General features: G+C 39.7%; 1 protein-coding gene across 1 annotated transcript in view; it reads right to left on the bottom strand.

Annotated features, from left to right (window-relative positions):
• si (sucrase-isomaltase) overlaps window positions 1-21,779 on the bottom strand; it is an 89,768-nt gene that overhangs the window by 18,860 nt on the left and 49,129 nt on the right. Inside the window, exons 20-39 of the mRNA XM_078246474.1 lie at window positions 20,143-20,267; window positions 19,781-19,869; window positions 19,464-19,513; window positions 18,906-19,091; window positions 15,491-15,640; window positions 15,163-15,369; window positions 14,845-14,999; window positions 13,557-13,725; window positions 10,700-10,796; window positions 9,964-10,076; window positions 9,512-9,637; window positions 8,121-8,249; window positions 7,427-7,540; window positions 7,241-7,303; window positions 6,967-7,080; window positions 6,773-6,863; window positions 6,509-6,647; window positions 5,521-5,654; window positions 5,395-5,429; window positions 4,648-4,764 (exon numbers count right to left, since the gene is read on the bottom strand). Of these exons, the coding sequence (XP_078102600.1) occupies window positions 4,648-4,764; window positions 5,395-5,429; window positions 5,521-5,654; window positions 6,509-6,647; window positions 6,773-6,863; window positions 6,967-7,080; window positions 7,241-7,303; window positions 7,427-7,540; window positions 8,121-8,249; window positions 9,512-9,637; window positions 9,964-10,076; window positions 10,700-10,796; window positions 13,557-13,725; window positions 14,845-14,999; window positions 15,163-15,369; window positions 15,491-15,640; window positions 18,906-19,091; window positions 19,464-19,513; window positions 19,781-19,869; window positions 20,143-20,267 (2,403 nt within the window). The remainder of the gene's footprint in view (window positions 1-4,647; window positions 4,765-5,394; window positions 5,430-5,520; window positions 5,655-6,508; window positions 6,648-6,772; window positions 6,864-6,966; window positions 7,081-7,240; window positions 7,304-7,426; window positions 7,541-8,120; window positions 8,250-9,511; window positions 9,638-9,963; window positions 10,077-10,699; window positions 10,797-13,556; window positions 13,726-14,844; window positions 15,000-15,162; window positions 15,370-15,490; window positions 15,641-18,905; window positions 19,092-19,463; window positions 19,514-19,780; window positions 19,870-20,142; window positions 20,268-21,779) is intronic.

Raw genomic sequence — 21,779 nt, 5'->3', positions numbered from 1 at the left:
AGTAAGTGTGAATATGTGTGTCTCCTGTCTTTCAATTTAAGAAATAAAATCATTAGATATTATCATAAAAATCATCACAGAGAGCAATACAAATGACAGACATTTTCTTCCCAGCTGCAATGTAGCTGGGTCAGATTTGATAATAGTTATTAACTGTAGCCCAGTGGTTACTAAGTACAGGCCTAACAGCACACAGTTGAATACTGAACATTTCCATTATCTTATGACCTAAGGAGTTGACCAGATTATCATTTAATTTTCTTAGGAAATTTACAACATTGCAATTATCTGGAAACCAAGGACTTCTTCTACCTTAACCCTTTTCAGTAACCCTTCTTTTGCTCCCTCATGCCTAACCATCAGATGTGTTTACTGGGAAGTAATTAGCATGGTAAGTTGTGTGTAAAAGAGAAAGTGTGAGACTGATCAAACTAATCTGAATGAGTGAGTATGAGCTTGCTTTGCTTTCACAATTAGAGAGAGGACAGCTACAGTTGATGCAATGCATACACAGTTGTACCACCCAACCTGAAACAGATGAGTCCATAAAAACAAAGTATCGGCAGTGGTTTCGGGAAGTTTTGTGCAGGAAAGCTACAGGCTACAGATTTCTGACAGCCACTGGCCAAGGTGAAATTGGAACAATCAAATGAGTGTGTGGATTTTTATTGTCAGGATTAACAGGTTTTATATATCTAGCATAGGACCTCGAGCTATGGGAGCTGGCTCTGGTCATGTGCCAGAAAATGGAAGAATATCACAGCCACAAAGAGGCACGATTTAGAAACTTTAGACATTACATCCTACATAAATTTGTGATCATTGTAAGGTTAGTTCTTTAGTTATTCCTTCCCATTATGTCACATCACACTCAAGAAATATTAAATAAACGGTTTGAATAGACATGGTCAAGAACCACATATGATTGCTGCTCTTTCATCCTACTGGCACCTGGATTGCAAGGACCATATCAGTGCTCAGACTTGCCTTTAATACAGCTGAACTCAAAAAGACTGTCCCCAGAACCTTTGTCGCAGCTACTGCACTACTGAAATATGTGAAGAAAACAGGTCGGGTTAGACAGCTGACATTCAGTTAAGCATTATATTCCTCACCTAGCATTCAATCATGGAAGTCTGCCCAGTTTTGTGAAAAGCTGGATAGTCATGGGATGAGTTTCAGAATTTGATGATGTGTTGCCTCATGTTTAGGTTTCCTGTTTGTCATTTTCCACAGACGTAACCTAAGTTACCATTATGTTTAGTTTGTGCCCTGTACTCTCATTCTGCTATGGGATGTGAACATGGAGGAATAAGGGCATATTCATGTCCAATAAGTAAGGACATCAATATTTTTATTATTGGCCTTTTTAGTTAGTTACTAAAATACCGCAATATTGAGGATATTTTAATGTGTACAGATGTAGACGTATAGTTTTCTTACTTTGAAATAATGTTTATTAATGCTAGTTCGGCGTGCACACTTAAATGATTTGGGTGTTGTTGCTGTTATTATGTAATAAGTTAGGTCACAAACAGGATAATCTCCCAAAAAGCTTGGTTTATACTTTTTAACATTCAGTCGCACAAATCTTGACAGTTATACCACTGTCTGTCGAGCCCTCAAAGTAGAGTTTTCATCTATGGAAAACCAGAGGAGGTATTGATGAAGAGATGGAAGTAGGGGAGTGCTGAAGAGTGAGAAGCAGACAGAGAATCCATCTTATGAGTTCACCTAATTTATGGCCACATTGAAAGTGGTGAAAGACATTGTGACACACTGATAGTAGACAGATATGCATGTGTGTGCGCACGTACGGCTTCTAGGAAAAATGAGGTTATCTGGCTGTGTCAGCCCCTCTCATCTTTTCTCTCCTCTGCTTGGTCTTTCTCTTCATTTATCTGTCTGGAATCTACTCCCTCGCCCCATCTCATAAACCTTTTGAGTTTCTGTTTTGCATTGCAGAGTACACATCATAAAAAGAAAAGTATATTTTGATGAACAATAATATTTCCCTTTGGTTGAAGAGCAAAATGCATGACTTGAATATCCCTACACTGCTTAAACTATTGCCGGAGAATGTATATCTTGTTTAATTAATTTTGCATTGTTCGGATATGACTGTGGACACTGCAGCATATTGCTGGTACAGTGAAATTATCTCAAGGTTAACATTGAAAGTTGTCTGAGGGCAAAGAGACACAAGGCGTGACGAAGCTCTGGGAATGACTCTGCAAAAACTCTCCTCTCTCTTTCTCTCTCCACTGTCTCTGACCGTGTGTACCCTCTGGTCTGGTGTGTGGTGTTAATACTTTGTTGTCAAATGCATTGTTAAGCAGACCCAAGGTTACAGTCACTAACTGTCTGATGATTGATTTATATGGCTGAATGAAAAAATAATATAGTTTTTACAGTAGACTACATAAATAGCTGACCTTAATTCCCATTTCTCCCTTCTTTTTTACCCCCTCACTTTATCCCAGGTGTTTAAAAATCGGCATATTGTTTATTTAGCCTAGTTCCAGCTCTCACGTCCTCATCCCTACTCTGTGTCACAACCATTTAACTTGCTAAATTGCTATCTTGTTTTATTCTGTGTGTGTGTGTGTGTGTGTGTGTTTTCTGACAATTTTCTCCATGTTAAAACACCCATTTGCAAGCCATTATTAAATGATTGGAATCATGGGGTGTGTGTGTGTGGAGTGGAGGTTAGGTGGTGTGCAGTGGTGCCCAGATCACCTCGAAAATTCAATTATATCCCCACTCCATGCTGTTAAAAAGCACTGACACACACACACACACACACACACACACACACACACACACACACACACACACACACACACACACACACACACACACACACACACACAGCCGTGTATGTGTCCAGTCTAGTATTGCAGACTCTAGTGCAGAGAAAGTTTGCCTGGTGGGATCGATCTCCGGACAGGCGTTATTGGATTTCTCAGATGTGTTCCAACGCTCTTAAAGGTCACCGCTAGAAAGAATGCCACCAACACTACACCACCAAGCAGGTCTATCTTTTTGTGTTTGTGTATGTCAGACACAGATTAAGAGAAAGACGGTAGAGAAAGCAGCTTGGTTTGTATTTTTTTGCAAACAATAGTTTGCCAAGTGTTGGTAAATGCTTTTTTCCAACTATATACTGTATAACTTGATCCCCCATTTTCAGAGCACAAGAACATGCTAGCTAGAGCAGATTTTTTGTATCCTCTTCAGCTACAGTGAGCACCACTTTGGTAACATTTGACAACTTACCTTTTGAAAGCATGTGGCTCCTTTTACAGAGTTGTAAAGCAGAGCATGCACATGTGGAATGCAACAGTTGTGCTGTGTTGCCTGTTTTGTATTATAAACATATATCACTTTTGGGTTGAAGGCCTTCCCGCGCTTCTGAAATTATTACTTCCTGGGAATATACTGTATCACTCTTTTCGAAGGGTGTCAAGATTCAATTCAATTCAATGTAGCCACTACATAGCAGAAGGGTACAACAGTTTGAGTTTCTCAGAGTGTTTTTCGTGGCGCAGTTGAATGCACCATTAGTTTAATGGGTGTACCTCAAGGCACCATGGAGTCCTGTCGGAGCCCACATACTTTACCATTGTTGTTTCTTTACATAACTCATGAGAAAGACAAAATGTTGCCACTGCAGGAGGATTTTCTGTTGTTTCTCCATCATGGTGTCTGGAATAGTCAAGCTACAGGCTACCGGTTAGCTAATGTTAACCTTTTCATGGAACAGGATTTCTCCCCATCAATTAATTTATACATTCAATTATATATAGTTTCAGTTCTCTGGTGTTATTCTTTCATATTCATTAGGTTATTGGCAGTTGAACGATTACACTGAAAAGTGCTCCATCTTTGAAGAAGAAAAAATCCATCAGCCCATGGAGATCGCTACAGTGTGGAGTAAGAGACTTGTTGCCTCTTTGTTTTTATGGAGAAGTGGTTAATGGAAATAATACCGGACTCTGGAATTGGGCTCGTGTGGCTTACACTTCACAGAGCGGAAAGAGTGATGTCAATATCGGGTAAGCTCTGAGGAGGAGGCGTGTCTATTTATCTATTAGTATTCTGTCTTGCACTGATTTATTTACTGACTGGTGGATGTGTGAAACACAATTTCTTTTTTATGTAAAGCATACAAATGACAAATAAAGGAATGTTGAATCTTGAAAACACAATGGCAATCATTTACAGTCAAATCATCTGATCCTCAGTTTTTCAGTCAATTTTACCTTAACCATTATAATGTGTGAAGTGGCAGAACAAATGTGAAGCAAACTGCCATTTTGGTATGTTGTTTCTGTAGTTTGAAGAACTACAGAAGGAGAATTGCTTTCGACATGTAGGTGTACCTGCAGGTTTTCTTCCAGGAAATAGGAGTCAAATATGGTGAGAATTCCCTGGCAATAACAGGATCCTAATTACCAGCATTATAGTAAACCCTTACAAATTTGTTGTTTTAGCTTGAATGCACAAGCCATAAACAACAATAAAACAAACAAGCACAAATAAGAGGAAAAATAAGTTTGTATTTAGGAAACTGAATTAAAGTGTTTAAAGGTTTTACAGCCCAGATCATCTCTATGTTTTCCTCTTTTTTTTGAATTTGCTCACCTTGTTACCCTTGCCGTTGTGGTTGCGCGAGTATGGGTAAAAGGCACCCAGCTGCATCCAGCGCAGACACATCTCATACTCAGCTGCATTAAAGAACCCACATATGTCTGCCCCAGTCTGAAAAAGAGGGACAGACAAAAATGTATCAGTGTGTGTGTTAGGGGACAGAGATGGACAGATAGATGGTCACCAGGGTGCAGGTCTGACTATAAAGAGCACCCTCCAACCACAGTAACTGGGGTCACACTACTTTTGTTCTAAGCATCATGTTCCAAACGTGTCCTTCAGCAAGACACCGCAAGAGTGAGGGATTTTGTGTGTCTGATCCTGTGGCTGGGCTGGGGGCAAGCACAAAATTTACCATATAGGGATCGATGAGGTGTCAGATTATAATTATTATTAGACGCACTGAGGAGATGAGAGACGACAGAAGGACAGTATGTGAGAGAGAGAGAGAGACATAAATAAACACAAAGAGACAGCGGGGCAAACATGCAAAGTCACAGCAAGCCAGGACAACAATGTAAAAATGTAAGTTTTATTAAGTTTATATAGGTCCTGAAGAACTAGCGCTAGGCCTCTTGGTTGGGGTAGGACTTATAATGACATGCTTCACATTGTGTCTCAAAATGTCCTTTGATCAAAACAAATAACATCACTCAGGTTGCGCTAATCTACTTAGAGAGGACAAGGTCACATCAATAAGATTATGTCTTGTCAAAACCAGGATCAGATGATGATACTTACATAAGAGATGCCAAACAGACTGAACTCCATCATGCCTGTAGAGCAAAGGAAAATTGGGAGTTATGTCAAATTAAAGATTTTTTTTTCTACAGTATGTTTCTAGGTTTGCATAGTTTCCATATGTACCTATAATGGATTTGTATAGCTGGTCCCAACTGGCATTGTTGTCTCCCAGCCAATGTCCAGCCCATTTTCCACTGGAGGGGTAAGTGGACCTGGTCACCACTATGCCTCTTTTACCTGTCACATTCAGCAGGGCGCTGCACAGAGAAAGAGACTCAGTGATTTGTTTTACACATTGAAATAACACACAGACACACAAATTACTACACAACAAACTAGTAACAAATAAAATGTAAAAGTGTCTTCTCCTCCTTAAATAAGCGACATTCGTTTTGGAACCAAATTAGCCAATTAATTGTGATTGTTAAATTTAGCACGGCTAAACATGAAACAATTCCTAAACTAAAGCACCTGGGCTCAGGGCCCAGGGGTGCCGAGCATCCCCAGGCTATTCTGCAGCTAACTCTGCAATCTGGCCTCCCTGTGGTGAGAGGAAAATTCCACCACAAGGACCAATGTAGTTTCACAATGGTGATTATTTTCATAAAGATTTGATTGAACTGTATTTTATGTTAGAATATATTAGTTATGCCTCTCTTGTGGCTGCAGTGTCTTCCTAAATGTGTTTGCAGTGTTAGTTTCGGCTCTTCCTTTTCTCTTATTTTTTCTCCAACATCAAATTTGACTGTGTTTAGATTTTGTAGGATTGGGACCCTACCCTAATTTGTCTACTTCCAAATGTAGGTTGTTTCAGTAGGCAATAGAAACATATTTCTTTGGGATAATGCATATTTTCCAGATAATGTGCCCTGTTTGCTGTAATTAAAATATCACAAAAATATTATTAAAACTTGCACATCTGTCTGTGTTGGCTCATATGGGCATTTTATTAGATACTTTTGCTGTATATGTAATATGTTTAATCTGCCCTTTTACAGGTGAAATACTTACTTGTAAAGTGTAAAATACTACCACCTACTATATAGACTCAGCAAAACATAGAAGCTCATGCATGCACAAAACACACAAATATAAATATATATTCACTTACTCATAAGTGGGCTTGGTGTGTGACCAGCCATAGAGGTTGTGGACATCGTAGTGTCTGACTGTCTTTCCATCACTGAGTATTTGCTCGCTGTTCATGCACAGAGTCTTATGATTTAAACCAAGATGTTTAGACTCCAGGGCTTTTGGAGACAAAACACAAACACATAGATTCCTTTAAAGGCACACGCACAATGTTGATATCACATCTTAATAATCTAATTACAACATGAGACAGGAGAACAAAACAGAAACGTGTGTGTCTTACGTGGCATATATGGAGGGTTCTCTAGAAGTGGATTACCATGACACTTCCCTCCAACTGTGCCATGGACAAAACTGGCAGGCTCATTCATGTCCTACAAATGAAGACAGAGTGCAGGAAATGAAAGTGAAAAGAAAATCAGGCAGAATCAGGTAATAAGGTCACTTTTTTAAAATGTCTTCTTTTGGGTCACTCACAATCCAGAGGCCATCAAATGTTAGATTATTATAGAGATCCTCGACTTCCTGTTGCCACCATGCTGCTGTTCTATTGCGGAAGAAGTCGGGGAATGCGGTGTATGCCCTGTATAACTGGAAATGGGACAGTCAAATGATCAGGAAATTAAATGCTGGAAACTTAACAACCTAACCAAGTCTCAAAGATCTCATGCATTTTACAAATATAATATGTAATATATCGGAAGATAGGAAAATATGTGTGTCAGAGTAGTGAATATAGAAAATATTGTACCTCTACTTGGGTATCCCAATCCAGAGATTCATCTACTGTGACATTGGGGTAATCTGGCCAGACCTGCAAATAAAGAAAATTATGAATCATACCACCACACAATGTGCAAAATGATTTTTGTTGGTTTCAATTCCTCTTTATCAATACATGCATGTGTATTTTGTTTGGCCATCCATTCCCTCTTACCTTCCCCCACACAATTTCATCACTGATGTTTTTGGGCCATTTGATGAAGACATCCTTTGCTTTACCTCTCTCAAAGGCTGGATAATGACTCTCATTGCCTGAGATGGCTGGATCCTGGAATTCAATTCATTCAGTTTGTCATATTACAGAGGCTAGTGATTCAGTAATTTCACATTCTGTATATAAGATTTACACCTGCCCTATGGGCTGCTGACCCTTGAGTGCCCAATCATGTGGTCTATATCCGTGAGGTTCCACTTCCAGGATTGCTCCGGTGCCGCCTGAAATTCTGCCGGATTTCACTCTTTTCGGCCGCATGTCCCTCACCTTACTGTTTTTATTGTGTTGTAATGGTTAACTGCTCCTCCGATCTCCGCAGGGTAAATTGAGACAGCTAGCTAAACTATTTGTCCAATCTGATTTTTCCTCTTGCACAACTAAAACAACCTTTGAACGTGCACGTTCCACCAAAACAAGTTCCTTCCTGAGGCTATTTTGCAGCAGCACCGTGGCTCTGTGCGGCGCATAGCACCGTTGCTATTGTGATTGGTTTAAAGAAATGCTGATTAACCAGAACATGTTTTTCTCCCATCCCGGAATGGTGTGTGGACTAGCCAGACCCTCCTCCGCAGCGCTGTGGGGTAAGGTCTGGCAAAACCAGTCCAATCAATACTTTATGATATAATGGCATTACCAGAATGAAGATGAACTTCATGCTCTCTCCCCTCATGCGATCAACCAGGGCGGGCAGTCCAACAAAATTTGGGTCCAGAACAAAGTCCAGCTGACGGTCCATGTAGTCAATGTCTGCATACTGCACATCCTGCAACAGACAGCAGTTAAAGTTCAAATTAACTGTAGACTGACTTTGTTTTGTTAAAAATATCAGAACGAGACGGGAATTAAAACAGCACACAACACATTTTGATATAGTGATGTCAAATGCTAGGATTCCTACTAACTCTGTCAAAACATATGGCATGCAAACCCTGAGATATGGTAGAAGTATGGGTTTAATTTGCTTTTAAATTTAGCTTTCTCTTATTTCTTACAGTGAGAACAACACTTTCATCTACTTCGATTGCCTGGTGTGCGGTGGCAGTTTAAGGGTGGTTCGACTGTAAAGTTAGCTGATGAGTAGCTTTTGTAAGTAGCTGTATTTTCTGCTTCTTTCATTCCAGTTATTGATGCAGGATTTTTGGCTGGCGTCAGCTCCTTGCAGGTTAGAGGAAGCATATTCATGGGATCACTTGATTATCGATGGGGATTCTTATGTTCTGTTCTGCATGATGAAGAGGATTCTGGCCTGTTTTCACATGGGACATCTTGCCATGGTCAAAGACAATGCTCTCACAGATCTATTTTACTTATTATGTTATTCAAATCTGAACCCCTGATTTCCCTGTCAGAGAGAATTACTGGTTCTGGTATAAAACTGGAAATGTCTAGAGGCTGTGAAACCTACAATGGAATGGATTTCAAATGAAATTAGAGGTCACATTTCATTAAATTAAACTGGATGTACCCAATGTAATCCATGAAGTCCATTTTGCTTGATCCCAATAACTTATTTTATCTTATTTAGTTTTATATACTTATTGTCCGCATACAGTGACTCATATTGTAAAATATGGGTAGATACTGCAGTGAATTAAGCTCAGTCTATTCCACTGAGTGCATGTCCCTATGCTGTACAACCTACAGCAGAGCAGACAAGAAAAAGCTCTGCAGACTGCATTTGTTTGTATAAGGGCAATTACATGATTCCTTGTGTTGGGACACTCGTTGAATGATATCAGTGTTCTGGCAAAAGCAGGCAAACATACTGGAATGTAATTGGATACAATGTATGTGGGCAGCATCAGCATTGCGTCCTGTAACATGTAACATTTTGTTTTTTAATCACATTTATGAAGTTGTGATACATGAGGTTTGATATTTCACATCGTCACATATGAACTGAATAGGAACATATAAGATGAGGATTTATGTTTTCTTGTAGCATTTTTTAATGCTGAAAATATTCTTTTCTGCTATTACCTGGAATTCAGACATCTTTAAAAAAGTATTTGTCCAAGAACTTACATAGGGTATACCGGCTGCCCTCATGTCTCTGTATAGATCAGCTATCTCCGTGTCATTAGCGTAACCATAGCGACAGAGCTGGAACCCAAGGGACCAATAGGCAGGTAGAACAGGTCGTCCAATCAGCTGTTAAGAAGAAAAACAAACAAGGAAGTCAAAACAGTTCAGCACAGAAAAAGTTGTTTTTCAGGAAAACGGGATGGTGTCCATAAAGTGTTTGTTTGATTGTTTGTTTGTGCATGTGTGTGTGTGTGTGTGTGTGTGTGTGTGTGTGTGTTTGAATAGGCTAAATGAGAGAGCGCATTGAAGCGAGGAACTCCCAGCTGCTGCAGTCCATCAACAGTGGCCCTGGGCCAGACACAAAACACACACAGCACACACACATAGGCGCAGAAGCACACACAAATGCACACAGTAACACACGAGCAGACCAGAAGTCCAAGAAGACTTACTGCAGTGTACTCCTGCACCACCATTTCAGGTGTAGGTCCCAGGACCATGTAGAAATCAAGGATGCCTCCCACAGTTCGGTAGGTTAAAGCTGGAGTAGGCTGGAAAGTCACATCTGGACATAAAGCAAATAAGAAATGAATGTCCCTTAGAAATGTAAATTAATTGTTATGTACGTGTGTGTACATGTTGTGTCCATACTATGTGTAGAGCATGCATATTTTAGTACTTAACGTTTAAACAAACAGGAAGGGAGGAGAAGACAGGAGAACAACAAGACATTTTGTTCTACAGAAGTATAAGCCTATTTATGAAAACTGGTTGTAATACATTCAAAATTAGGTATTTCTTTTCACTTTCATTTCATTGGCACATGATGAGTACCTGAGCTCTTGCAAAGTGAGTTATTGATATAGCAGCACATGTGTGTATGTGTGATGCATGTTCATTTGCCTGTGTTAAAGTGTGTATTACTGTTCAGTACGGAAATACACAAAGGTGGAGTAGAAAGTGCTTATTCTGCTGTGTTGGCCTTATATAAGATTCCCTGTCAAAGGACATTTGCTTAAAACATGGGAAATAGCCTCCTTCATTAATACATTCATTCTCACTGCATATGTAATTGAGTGTGATTATGTGTACATCAGAATGGTTGGTCTCATTTGCATATGGCGTATGTGCATGTACAAGCATGTGTGTGACTTTGTGCATGTGTGTCTGCGTGTGTGTTCCTCTCACCCATGGCATTGCTGTTTAGTAGCAGCACACCGTGAGCATCAGCAGTCGTCTCAAGGCCCATATAGAAAGGGTGCACTCCATAACAATTCATCTTGTACTGTAGCAGAGAGACAGAGAGTAAAAATAAAGGAGAAAAGTGTGAGATGTTGGGTGAAAATGTTTGCTTGTGTGCCACTTTGTTTATTCATGAGTATTTTTCTTTACACCTGACAGGGCATTTGTCAATGCATTTATAGGTGTGACAACACTGATGGGCTTGCTCCCAGTGCTGTCAACATTCCAAACTTCAACGGTTTTCCCAGAGGTAGGGAACAAATATTTCTACAACTATTATCTTTGCAAATTAATGTGCACTGAATAAAACATGTATTTAAATATATACTTTTTTTGGTAGATATAGCACCCAATAGTGCTCCAAATTCTCACTATATCCTCTGGCCTGAGTTTGAACATCGATGGAGAACTGGGAAGTTATTTGGGGATTTGAGTTGCTGCTGGTTATTATAACAAAATCAGGAAGTCCTAAATGTTGCATACAGATAAAAATTGAATGCAAAAACTGTAGGTTGGTGGTTTACCAGACTCAACTTGGCAAATGTGCTTTTTCCAAAATAGTTTTTAATGCCTACTTAACCACTACTTTAATCAACTTGTGTGGCTGAAGGCAGACATTTATTTATGTTTACCTTTTTCTGTGACAATTTATCACATGCTATAAATGTTTGCATTTGCTTGCGTTGATTTTCTACATGCATACACTGCAGTGTGCTTTAGTAATTATGCATCCGTAACAATATATGGTTCTAGAGAGATTGAGTTGTGTTTCACAGTGTGTTCCTTCTGTAACTACTGTGAGGGTCCCACTGTTATCTGCAGTGTTTAGATGAGGATGGAACTAGACAGACTAGGCTAAGAGGAACAGAGAGAAAGGTGGCAGGGGACAGGAAATCTGCCACTTTTAGATGTCACCGTCCTGTAACGAAAACTCATGGGCACGTCACACTCCATCAGCCTCCTGCACCTCTGGTACATAAGAAGCTGTTAAACTGTAATACAATGGCTCTGATGACTTGCTCTGTCTCTGTGTCATCTTTGTGTGAATGTGTGCTTTTATGTGTGTGCTTGTGTCCTTGTGGCCCTGCTACATGGTGTGATGGCCTGACTCAAGTAGGAGAAAGGTCATTAGCTTGTCCACTAACGAAGAGAGACAGCCAGCAGTGACAGTGTTCTCTTGGTCTCGCTCTGTCGGTCTTTCTTGGCTTCTCACTCATATGTATGGACAGACAGAGACACACTTATTCAGGGTACATTTACATGGATTGTAATAGTCCAACTATGGACAATCTTCTAAATAATACAGGATTGTAAATAAGCAATTTACCTTATAAAACTTTATATTTATATTCTCCTTTATATTCTATGACACACAACCTAGTTAATGACTGGAGATATCCCCTCCAGAGTACACTACAAAGTCTGAGTTTCCCTCAACTATCAAGTATTCAACCTCAAACCATATCTATTTCATGTTGCAGTTGTGTATCGTTGTGGTTACTGTAGAGTATGTCTGTGCAAATTCTGAACAAAAAAGACCAATGAGAGTAGAATCAGATGACGTGCTCTACATTGCAGTTTTACATTCAGTTTGTTTATTATTTTGTTGGGTTTTCTTTCTTTGAAATTATCCCTTCTTGTTTGTGTAATTGTTAGTAATTAAAGCAAGCAACACTCAGTAGTGACACATTCCAGCAGGTTTTATTTGCCTTGATCCTGTGGCCAGCCATAATTCACTGTACCATAGTTACATTTGTAACTTCCTTCTTAAAGCTACAGTGCATAGTTTCTGACGCCCCCATGAGGAATTCTAAGTAATGACAACAAAACTGTTGGCGTGTCCACATGATACAAGCCTTCCATGGCCGCGCCCCGCCGCCCCCCTCAGTTGCACACTTGCACTGTCTTTTGAAATTACAACTCCATGCTGTTGCCTTGTAGTTTAGGGGTGTGGTGTGCCATAAAGAGTCATACATTGATTTTTGTGGGGTTTGTAGATGAGAATTACTGGAGTTTGAAAAAAAGAAACACTGTGTGTGTAACTATAGACTACTATAGGATCTATAGTGTAATAAAGTGACTTGACACATAATTTAAAGTAATGTGAATAACAGTTAATGCTCTATGTAATAATGTAGCTAAAATGACGCCATCTATGACCTAATTTAGATTAAATTAATCAAACAAATTTGTTTATATGGCAAACTCCTATATAGATTGTTGTCTTATCCAGTTTAATATTAGTATACCAAAGACTGTGTAAATACAGAGTCCATGTCATCCTGTCTGCTTGATATATTTTTTCTCATTTTCATCTGCTCTCCCTTTTTTCCGCCCTCCTAACTCAAATTCCCTTGCTTTCCGAGGGCCCCCATAACGTTTGTCTGAACCCCGTGGAGCTGTCTTGACAGCTCAGCAATTAGGCTTGATAATGCTGATGCAGCTGGAAACCTCATCCTGTCTGGCCTTGACACCAGTAGGGAAAACATGATGACACTCATATCAACAGCACCACATCAAAGTGACACAAATGTGAGAAAGGCACGTTCATATACTGCACAGGAAGGTTGTTTACAAGTCACCTCTGCAGTCTCTAGAGGGTGTGATGTTAGATAAAGACATTCAGTGCAGGGTGTGATGTTACGTATGTCATAACCAGCCCACAATTGTTTTTGATGGAACATGACAATGCTTTAAAAAGGAGGGGGGTTGTTAGTATTTTGTTCATGGAAATCATTATCAGTCAGACAATCCCAACAGCAGCTACATTTGATAAGCACGAGAGCTTCAGTGTGATACTTACACCAGGAGGCTGGTCCTTGGAGAACATACCCCAGGTGTGATAACTGAGATTGTGTTTATAGGTGGGATGCTCTGTCTCTCCAAAGCCGTAGACAAACTCTGATGACAGTAGAGTAGACACTTGGATAAACATGTCTGAGAACGTAAAACCTGGCACAGAGGAGTCCCAACTAAGAAAAGTGACAGAGGATTAAATCAATAAGAGATGGAAAGAGAGAGGGGGAGAGGGAATTATTGTCAAAGGAAGTTATTCACAATATGTTTGACACAAATAAGCATAATAACCCGCAGGAACTGCAGGCATTCCTTCAACATACTTCATACATTTTAATTAGTAAACTTTCTACTGACACTTCTAAAAAACACGGAAGGCTTAACTACAAAAAGAAGATTAAAGCTATGCTTTGAAAAGACTCTTCGATGCTGGACTGCTTTATGTGACATCATCATGACTGCTGAACAAGAGGAAACTACTTTAGGCACTGATACACTGGGAAACTTTCCTGAGCTTATCTGATTGGGTTACTGTGCCAGATGAGTTGACTCAGCATTGTTAATTTAATATCACAGGGTAAAAATGTGTTTCTTGCCTGAAAATATGGTAGAATAGAAATTTTACCCCACATCTCACTTTATTGCTTGTTAATGGGACATCTATATTGCCCAAAATGGCCTGGTAAATCACTGCCCTAAAGAGGACAATTTAAGGGACAAAGCGAAGGGATTGCATCGAGCTTGTTGAAACAAAATGAACGCATTGCATATTCATTTACCTTAATGTTTAGGAAAGTATATACTTTATTTATTAAACATAACTGTGGTTAACATTCTCTTTTTTAAGAGCGACTGGCCATGGTAGGGAGCAATAACAAGGAGCTAAAGGCTAACAACATTCAACAGACAAAATATGTCAACACATCAGAATTAATGATAAATATTATGCTTTTTTAATAAAATTAATATTCCAATAGAGATCTGAAGTGAAACTGGACCAGGTTATGTTGCATAAGTAAAAAACCCTCATTAAAAGTCACATTGACATTGGTAATAACACTAAAAGTTTTGCCTTGGAACATTGACATTTCACTGCACAGGTTTAGATAAAGATGATATGAAAATATATGAATTGCTGAACTGGTAACATTTTGGAGAAGTTGTAGTTTGTTATAATGATGAAAAATCCAAACAATAGTGATAAATCAAAAATTAATGAAACAGAATAAAAAAACATCTAGAACACAACAACAACCTCAGCCCACCTGAACCACTTGTACAACTGAAATACTTACATCTTGGTTCCTGTGCTTTTCCTTGTGACCTGGATGCCGAATGGGTTGGGGGTAACGTCGACCTTGTAAAGCCTCTTGCTCTCGTCAGTCTCAGGAGCAGCAGGAACCGACAGTGGCACTGGAACCTCATAACGATCTGTGGCTGGGTCCCAGATCTGGACAGGGAGGGAATGATAGTGTGTCAGTGTGTGTGTGTGTGTGTGTTTATGTGGAGCACACAAGCAGGATGGATGCATTGAAAAAAAAAAAAATAGTCAGAGAAGCACCGCGGGAAAAGAAACATGATATGCACCACTACTAGCACAAAGAAACAGACACCTTAAACTGTAGCATGTCGCTGCTGTGGTAATGGATCTTAACACGAATTGTGTCAATGTCTGGTGAATCTGGGCGACCACTGCTCCTGTATTTCTTGTTCCGAGTGATATCAACTGTTATGCCTGAGCTGGTGTTTTTTACTTCTGTAACAGTGTAACCAAAGTCCCTTGGATAGAAGCACCATGGAGCACCTTCACTGGTGCTTGGCTGAATGGGGACAGAAAGCATATCAACATTTTGAAGCTGTTTTTTTTTTCAGTTGTTTAGTGATAGAATACATACATAATATGTGTATGTGCATGTGAACCTCATCTGTGTCACCCCTCACCTCCCAGATGCAGCCTCTGGCCTTGCACTTAGCCTCATCTGCATGCTCCTCTGGATAGCAGTCAAAGCGCTGGCTCTCCTTCGGGTACAGTTCCCACTGCACCACATAGGTCTCCCCGAAAGTCAGGGAGAGGCCACGCAGGGACATAACCTGTGCGTTTGTGATGAAATTAAGGTGAGGACTAAGGTGGGTGAAAGCAGTGATTATTAAATCCAAGAATGCCAATGCCAGGACATGCCCAGACAGGCTTGCTGTGTGCTATCAATTAAGACAGCTGTTCATTTCCCTCTCTGTTTCAACAGCCTCTCCTAGGAACAACAAATCTCGGGGAGCACCTTTCACTCTAGCCACTACAATCACCATCTGAAGGCAGTAAGGCTATATAACAGGTAGGAAATGTTTTTGAAAAAAACATTACACACTCAAGTAAAAAAAACAATAAAACACAGGGAGCCAAAATGACCTGTGTAGTAAAGTACTGCTCTATTTTAGTGTATATGGAAGTAATGATGTTTAGTGGCTGTGAGCTATGTTCAATGTCCAATCTGACTAGGCATACAAAGACTGATGGACATGACAAGCCAGAGTTTAGGTTTAACAGCACATTTACCCTTTACCCCAGGAAATGATTACCGCTGAGAGTCATTTGATAAATGCATGCTTGTGTGTGTGACCAGAGAGACCTTGACGATTTATAGAAGCATAGCCCTGGCCGCACACACATAAACACATGTGCGCACGCAAATATACACAAGCACAAAAGGTAAAGCTCTATAGTAATACTTAATTGAACCTTCCTGACACTTTATAGACTCCTGTCATTTGCTTATAACCCTGGGCAGGTACTGTAGGACCATTGTTATTCTTTCTCATGACTCTTTCGCTTGCTGACACACACATGCATATGGATTTCTTCATAGTTTTTATCAGTTACACACAGACAAGTACAACATAATCTCCCTACCCTTTCCCACTCATTCTCACACACACACACACACACACACACACACACACAGAAGCTTTTGCAATCCTCTCCTAACGTAAATTGTTATCATTTCTTACACTTAGAGGCTAACCTTGAAATGTACAGTTATGTTTTCATTCCTGGTCTTATTGAAACAAATGGCAGAAGTCGGCAAGAGTGGCCACCATAGAACTCATCCACTCTAAATCTGTCCTGTATCATACAGCAAGGTTTTCCTCACAGTGAAAATACTTGAATAGCTTCAATTGACTTGGATGAGAAAATGGGAGTTTTTCATATGTTATGTCGTGCCTATTATTCCATTGTTTATTCAATTCTAACCTACTAATACAATTCATTATTTATTTTCAATTATAAAATTCCCATTACCAAATGTGATTCACTCAATCCTGGGAATGCAGATTAAAAGCAGAAATGTAACAATAACAATAATAATAACAAATTGTAGTAATTAAATTTTCTAAACCAGGACAAAAGATTATTTTTTGGCCACTTGGAGGCAGCAGAACAAGCTGTAAACATTAGGAGTGTCACGATTTTCCAAATCCTCGATTCGATTACATTTTCGATTCTAAGGTCACAGTTCGATTCGATTCTCGATTTATTTATTTATTTTTTTCAAAGCACAGGTTGCTATGCCATTTTTAGACTAGACTTTTATGCAATATAATATCTGACCAGCATACAGAGTTTGGTGTTTGAAGCCCCCAATGTCATCTAACAGGCAGGGCTGCCTGGAAGGCACTAGAATTAGGCATAGACTGTATATAGAATGGACCAACATATCCCGTTGCTCTGGACGGAGACCAGTGAAGGCCATTAGAAGCACTTTTCCGGTGAGCGCTGAGCGTTACTGCGCAGCCTCCAACTGATAGAGATGACGTAAATGTGACGTGAGCAACCTGTCTGAAAGTTGTAAGTCTTCTGGTAGCTGTGCCAAGAGAAATCTCAATCATTCCCAATCTTGCAGAGACGGAGAGCGTAGGTATATGTAAGGAGATAACATGGACACAGGCTAATTATTGCTAACTAAAATGTTAGTTAACATTAGTAATTAAACTTAAACAGCTAATGTAAGTCAAAACTGCCTGCGAGCTTCTCCTGTACTATACGGTTATTCCTTTACTATGCGACAGTAAGTCGCGTGGTTATGACACAATCATTAGCCTATTTTTACAAAAACGTCTGCTACAGAGCCATAACGTGAGGTATAAGGTAATGGAGCCTTTTATACATTGTCATGTTTCGTTAGAAATAAACAATAGACAAATAAAGTCTTTAAACGCTTTAGATGTAAAGTTATTCGCTGTCAAAGTGACGTCAAAATGAATGGCAGTCAATGGAATGCTAACGGCGGGTGATCGTTTTGTAGCATCAAAATGGCGCCATAGGAGGTTCGAGCTCTGAAGCGACGCTTACCCCCTGGGGATTAGGCAATGGTTATGGTTGAAGACCACGGTCGCAGCGCTGCCTTGAAGGCTTAGCTTGGGGCTTAAAACACCATCGAGCCAGCACCACAGCTGAGCAGACCGATAGCAAAGAGGGCTACTTGGCAGTCCACTAACTTGTTGCTCTCTCTAATATAACCAATATAAGCTGCTCTGTTTAGGCTACAAAACATAAAGACAAAGCTATAAGCAGAAGGAATATCCGCTAGCTGCTAGGCTAATGTGCAATGGTAAACACACAGAATATGGTACACGCACATAGCAGAGCCTGCAAACTGTGGCTTTTTTGTCGACAACGCGAACATTTAACTCACTGGAAATCCAAAATACTTCCACACTTTCACACACTTCAGTGAAAGAGGAGGGGGCTCTAGTTCTGTCGATGGGTCTCCAGCATCTGCAGTTGCCATGCTAACTTTTGACTGGCTCTAGCTAAGTTACAGGAGGTTGAGTGACTCGCAGCATTTCAGCACGTGTTTTTTTCCGCTTGACAAGCCGATCGGACGTAACATGGGGGCTTGGCAATATCGACAATTCCATTTTTTTATTCGAAATTCAAGATTGTGACTTAATTTCGGTCGATTTCGAGACACCCTTAGTAAACATACAGTAGTAATGACATACTATCACATTATAAAGTTGATATGGCAAACTTGTTGCAAATAGTTGCCTATTTTACCCATTCAGCAGACACAGAGCAACATTAGCATTTATTTTGAGTCACATTTCTGGCCACCTGATGAATGTCCGACAATCACACACTATTTTGCACCGATCTGGTCTCCATCAAACTCCTGAGGGAAATATCTGAGTTCCTAAATGCTTGACTTGGTTCACATTTTTTTTTACATTGTTGGTATTGTGCTTTATGCAATATTTTAATGCATTTTCTGTAAAGGTATTTTCCCCTAGCATGCAAAAAAATAATGGTTGCTGTTTTTATTTTGCATTTGCACATGGCAATGTCTATGTGTTTGTTTACCTTCTTAGCTTCGTCATACTGTATGTTGGTGTTGGGCACTGTGGTGGTAGAGTTTCCATTTGTGCCAATGTGAGTCTCAGAGACAGAGATAGGAGGTCGAGGCACACCGAGGACAGTAATGTTCTCAAACTTAAGGTTGTTTGGGTCCCTGTAGCCGGAATGGGTCACCTGCATCTTCAGCACTCCCTATAAGGCAGAGGACATACAATGATATGCCTAATTTGCTCTTAAACTGGTTAATATTGCTGAATTTACATTCTGAAACATATAATGTTTTTCAGTTTTTTTTCAGTTTTTGTTTTCAATAGATAGAATAATAGGTTGATAGAGCTAACGTACAGGAAGAACATCACCGTCATTCATTAAACATGCAAGCCAATTCTCAGTGCTGGGAAGGGGGAACATGGGGTACTTGTTCCAAGAAAGCTTCAGCAGTGTAACATGGACCAATTATGCTTAGTGGTGTGGTCTCTGGGGGTTTTGAACTTAAGTTCAGATCAGAGGGACTATGTGGGCCGGATTTAGAAGATGGTGTTAATGTGTGCGAGAGAAACTTACATTGACAGCAGAGAACTCGTAGTGGATGTGGTTGCCTGTTTTAACTGTTTCTGTAAAAAGAAAAAAAAGAGCAGATGTTAATGTTTTTCACAGCAGTTTGACAACAGATGTACTGCCACACAGTAGAGAACTGACCTTCACTTGTTAATGTGTGTTAGCTGACTAACAGTGTTTGAACAATCACACTGACTTATGTGATGCTTTGTGCTTGACAAGAGCTTCAATTTGATGCTCATAAAAACATGCCTTTAATGAATGATAATAACAAGATGTGGATGATCCTGTCTCACACACACCAACACATTTGCATACAATACCTCTGGAATCTCCATCATCCCAGAATAGCTCCCCAGCTGCCTGGTTGTTGTCATCAAGAGCGACGATCAAACCCATGGGGTTACGCCGACTAGAGACACATAAACACAGGTTGAAGTACAAACACCATACGCACGTGTATTTACAATTTAATGAATCAAAAAACTACTATCTGTGCATAGTAATCAAATATAACACAAGACACAGTTTGATGCATTTATGATTATGATTTATGTACATTTGTGTGCATGATAATATGAATGTACATCGCATGTAATTACTGTACGTGATTTCTTATTGAAATCTTTAAAACTGTTTGTGTGTGTGTGTGTGTGTGTGTGTGTGTGTGTGTTTGTGTGTGTACCTGTATGTAGTGGTGACATCAGGTTTCTGCGTGGGAAGGATAGCGCTGCCTCTGATGTGTAAACCAAGCTTGTCAGCTGGCAGATGCATATCAACATACTTTGTGCGGTCTGCCAGCCGTTCCATCTGATTGGTAGGAGAACCGAATCTATTAACTTACCTAAATTCCTAATACCTAAAATGACTTTTTCTGAGTGAGGCCCCTTAAACACTGACACAGAAACACAGGGAACACCTATGTGTACCATTGGTGTAAATGGATCAGTTTTTAGTCTGGGTCTGCAACCCTGCTAGGACATGTATTTGGTCCAAAGCTGCTTTGTAATCTACAACACTGAAAACAAGATACTACAGCATATAAAACTTAAGCCATTAATGATGACTTTAGGCCTTCTCAGCTATAAATTCCACTCTTAGAAATACTTGAGATATTTGAACCTGATTGCTGCAGTTATTGCATGACGTTTTATTGCATAAGTTTACAGAATAATTTAAAGAGCAAAATGCCAGTTTACGGTTTTGTTTACTCTGGATACTCCACAGACCTTACTGTGGACACTTTTCATTGGAGCTACTTTCTATTGAGAAAAATATTTCTGTTCAAAGTAAAGTTTGTGGATTATGCACAATTGTAATTAGTAAACCTGTGAGCCCCACAAATAAAATTCCATTCACCTTCATTGTTTTGGGGTTGTGGCAGAAATTTCAGAGAAGGATATGTGAAAACCTAAGGGAATGAAGCCAAATCCATGACTACCAGTAGAGGTAAGTAAGACAATATGTATTTTTTTGTAATTTGGGTGAACTGACCCTTTACATATAAGTTATCAATGAAATAAAAAAATACAGCTTGTTCTTGTAGCTCATAGTTATCAAACCTAAGCCTCATTTTGGAAAATGAGCCAATGCCCTTGATCACAGTTGAAGTTTTGAAGAAAAGAAAAAATCTAAATGCTTACAAAAAAGTTTAAAAGTGCTGTGACTGAGTCAGTTGAGGAGGATGTCAAATGTGTTAATTTGTTTTGCATAATGATATAATCATTATAATGGTATTGTTCATAATAGTATATGCTTATTTGACATGAGGAGACACATTTCTCTCTCTCTCTTTCTGTGTCTCTTTCTCAGCCCCTCCACTCATTTCTCAGAGGGCCCAGATAGAGCACAGTTAATTTCTGATCCCCTGAGGACTGAATCCTCAGACCAGCCTAAAACAATTTAAAACTGTCTTTTCTCCATCTCCTCTCATTCTCCTTTAACCTCCTTCTTTCTCCACGTCATGTTATTCTCTCTTGTGGTGCTCTAATTCTTTTTTCTATCCCATTTTCCTCTATTCCCATGGAAGTGTGTGTGTGTGTGTGTGTGTGTGTGTGTGTGTGTGTGTGTGTGTGTGTGTGTGTGGTACATGGGCCAGTGTGTGGGCTGAAGTTAGTGGAGCGTCTACAAGCAATTTCAGATCTTATCACCCCCTCATTGTCTGCCTTAAGGAGGTCTTCTCTAGCTGTGTATTCTCTTCTCTTTATTCCTGCTGGCCATTCCTCCCATCTTCCTACTTCTCTACATACCGTTAATGCCACCCCCCTTTTCTTCTTCCCATCTTCTAGATTTGCCCCTGTTTTTTTTCTCTCTCTCTCTCTC

This window comes from Sander vitreus, chromosome 3 (genome assembly GCF_031162955.1).
Source record: "Sander vitreus isolate 19-12246 chromosome 3, sanVit1, whole genome shotgun sequence".
Taxonomy (NCBI): domain Eukaryota; kingdom Metazoa; phylum Chordata; class Actinopteri; order Perciformes; family Percidae; genus Sander; species Sander vitreus.
This window is presented reverse-complemented; position numbering and strand designations above follow the sequence as displayed.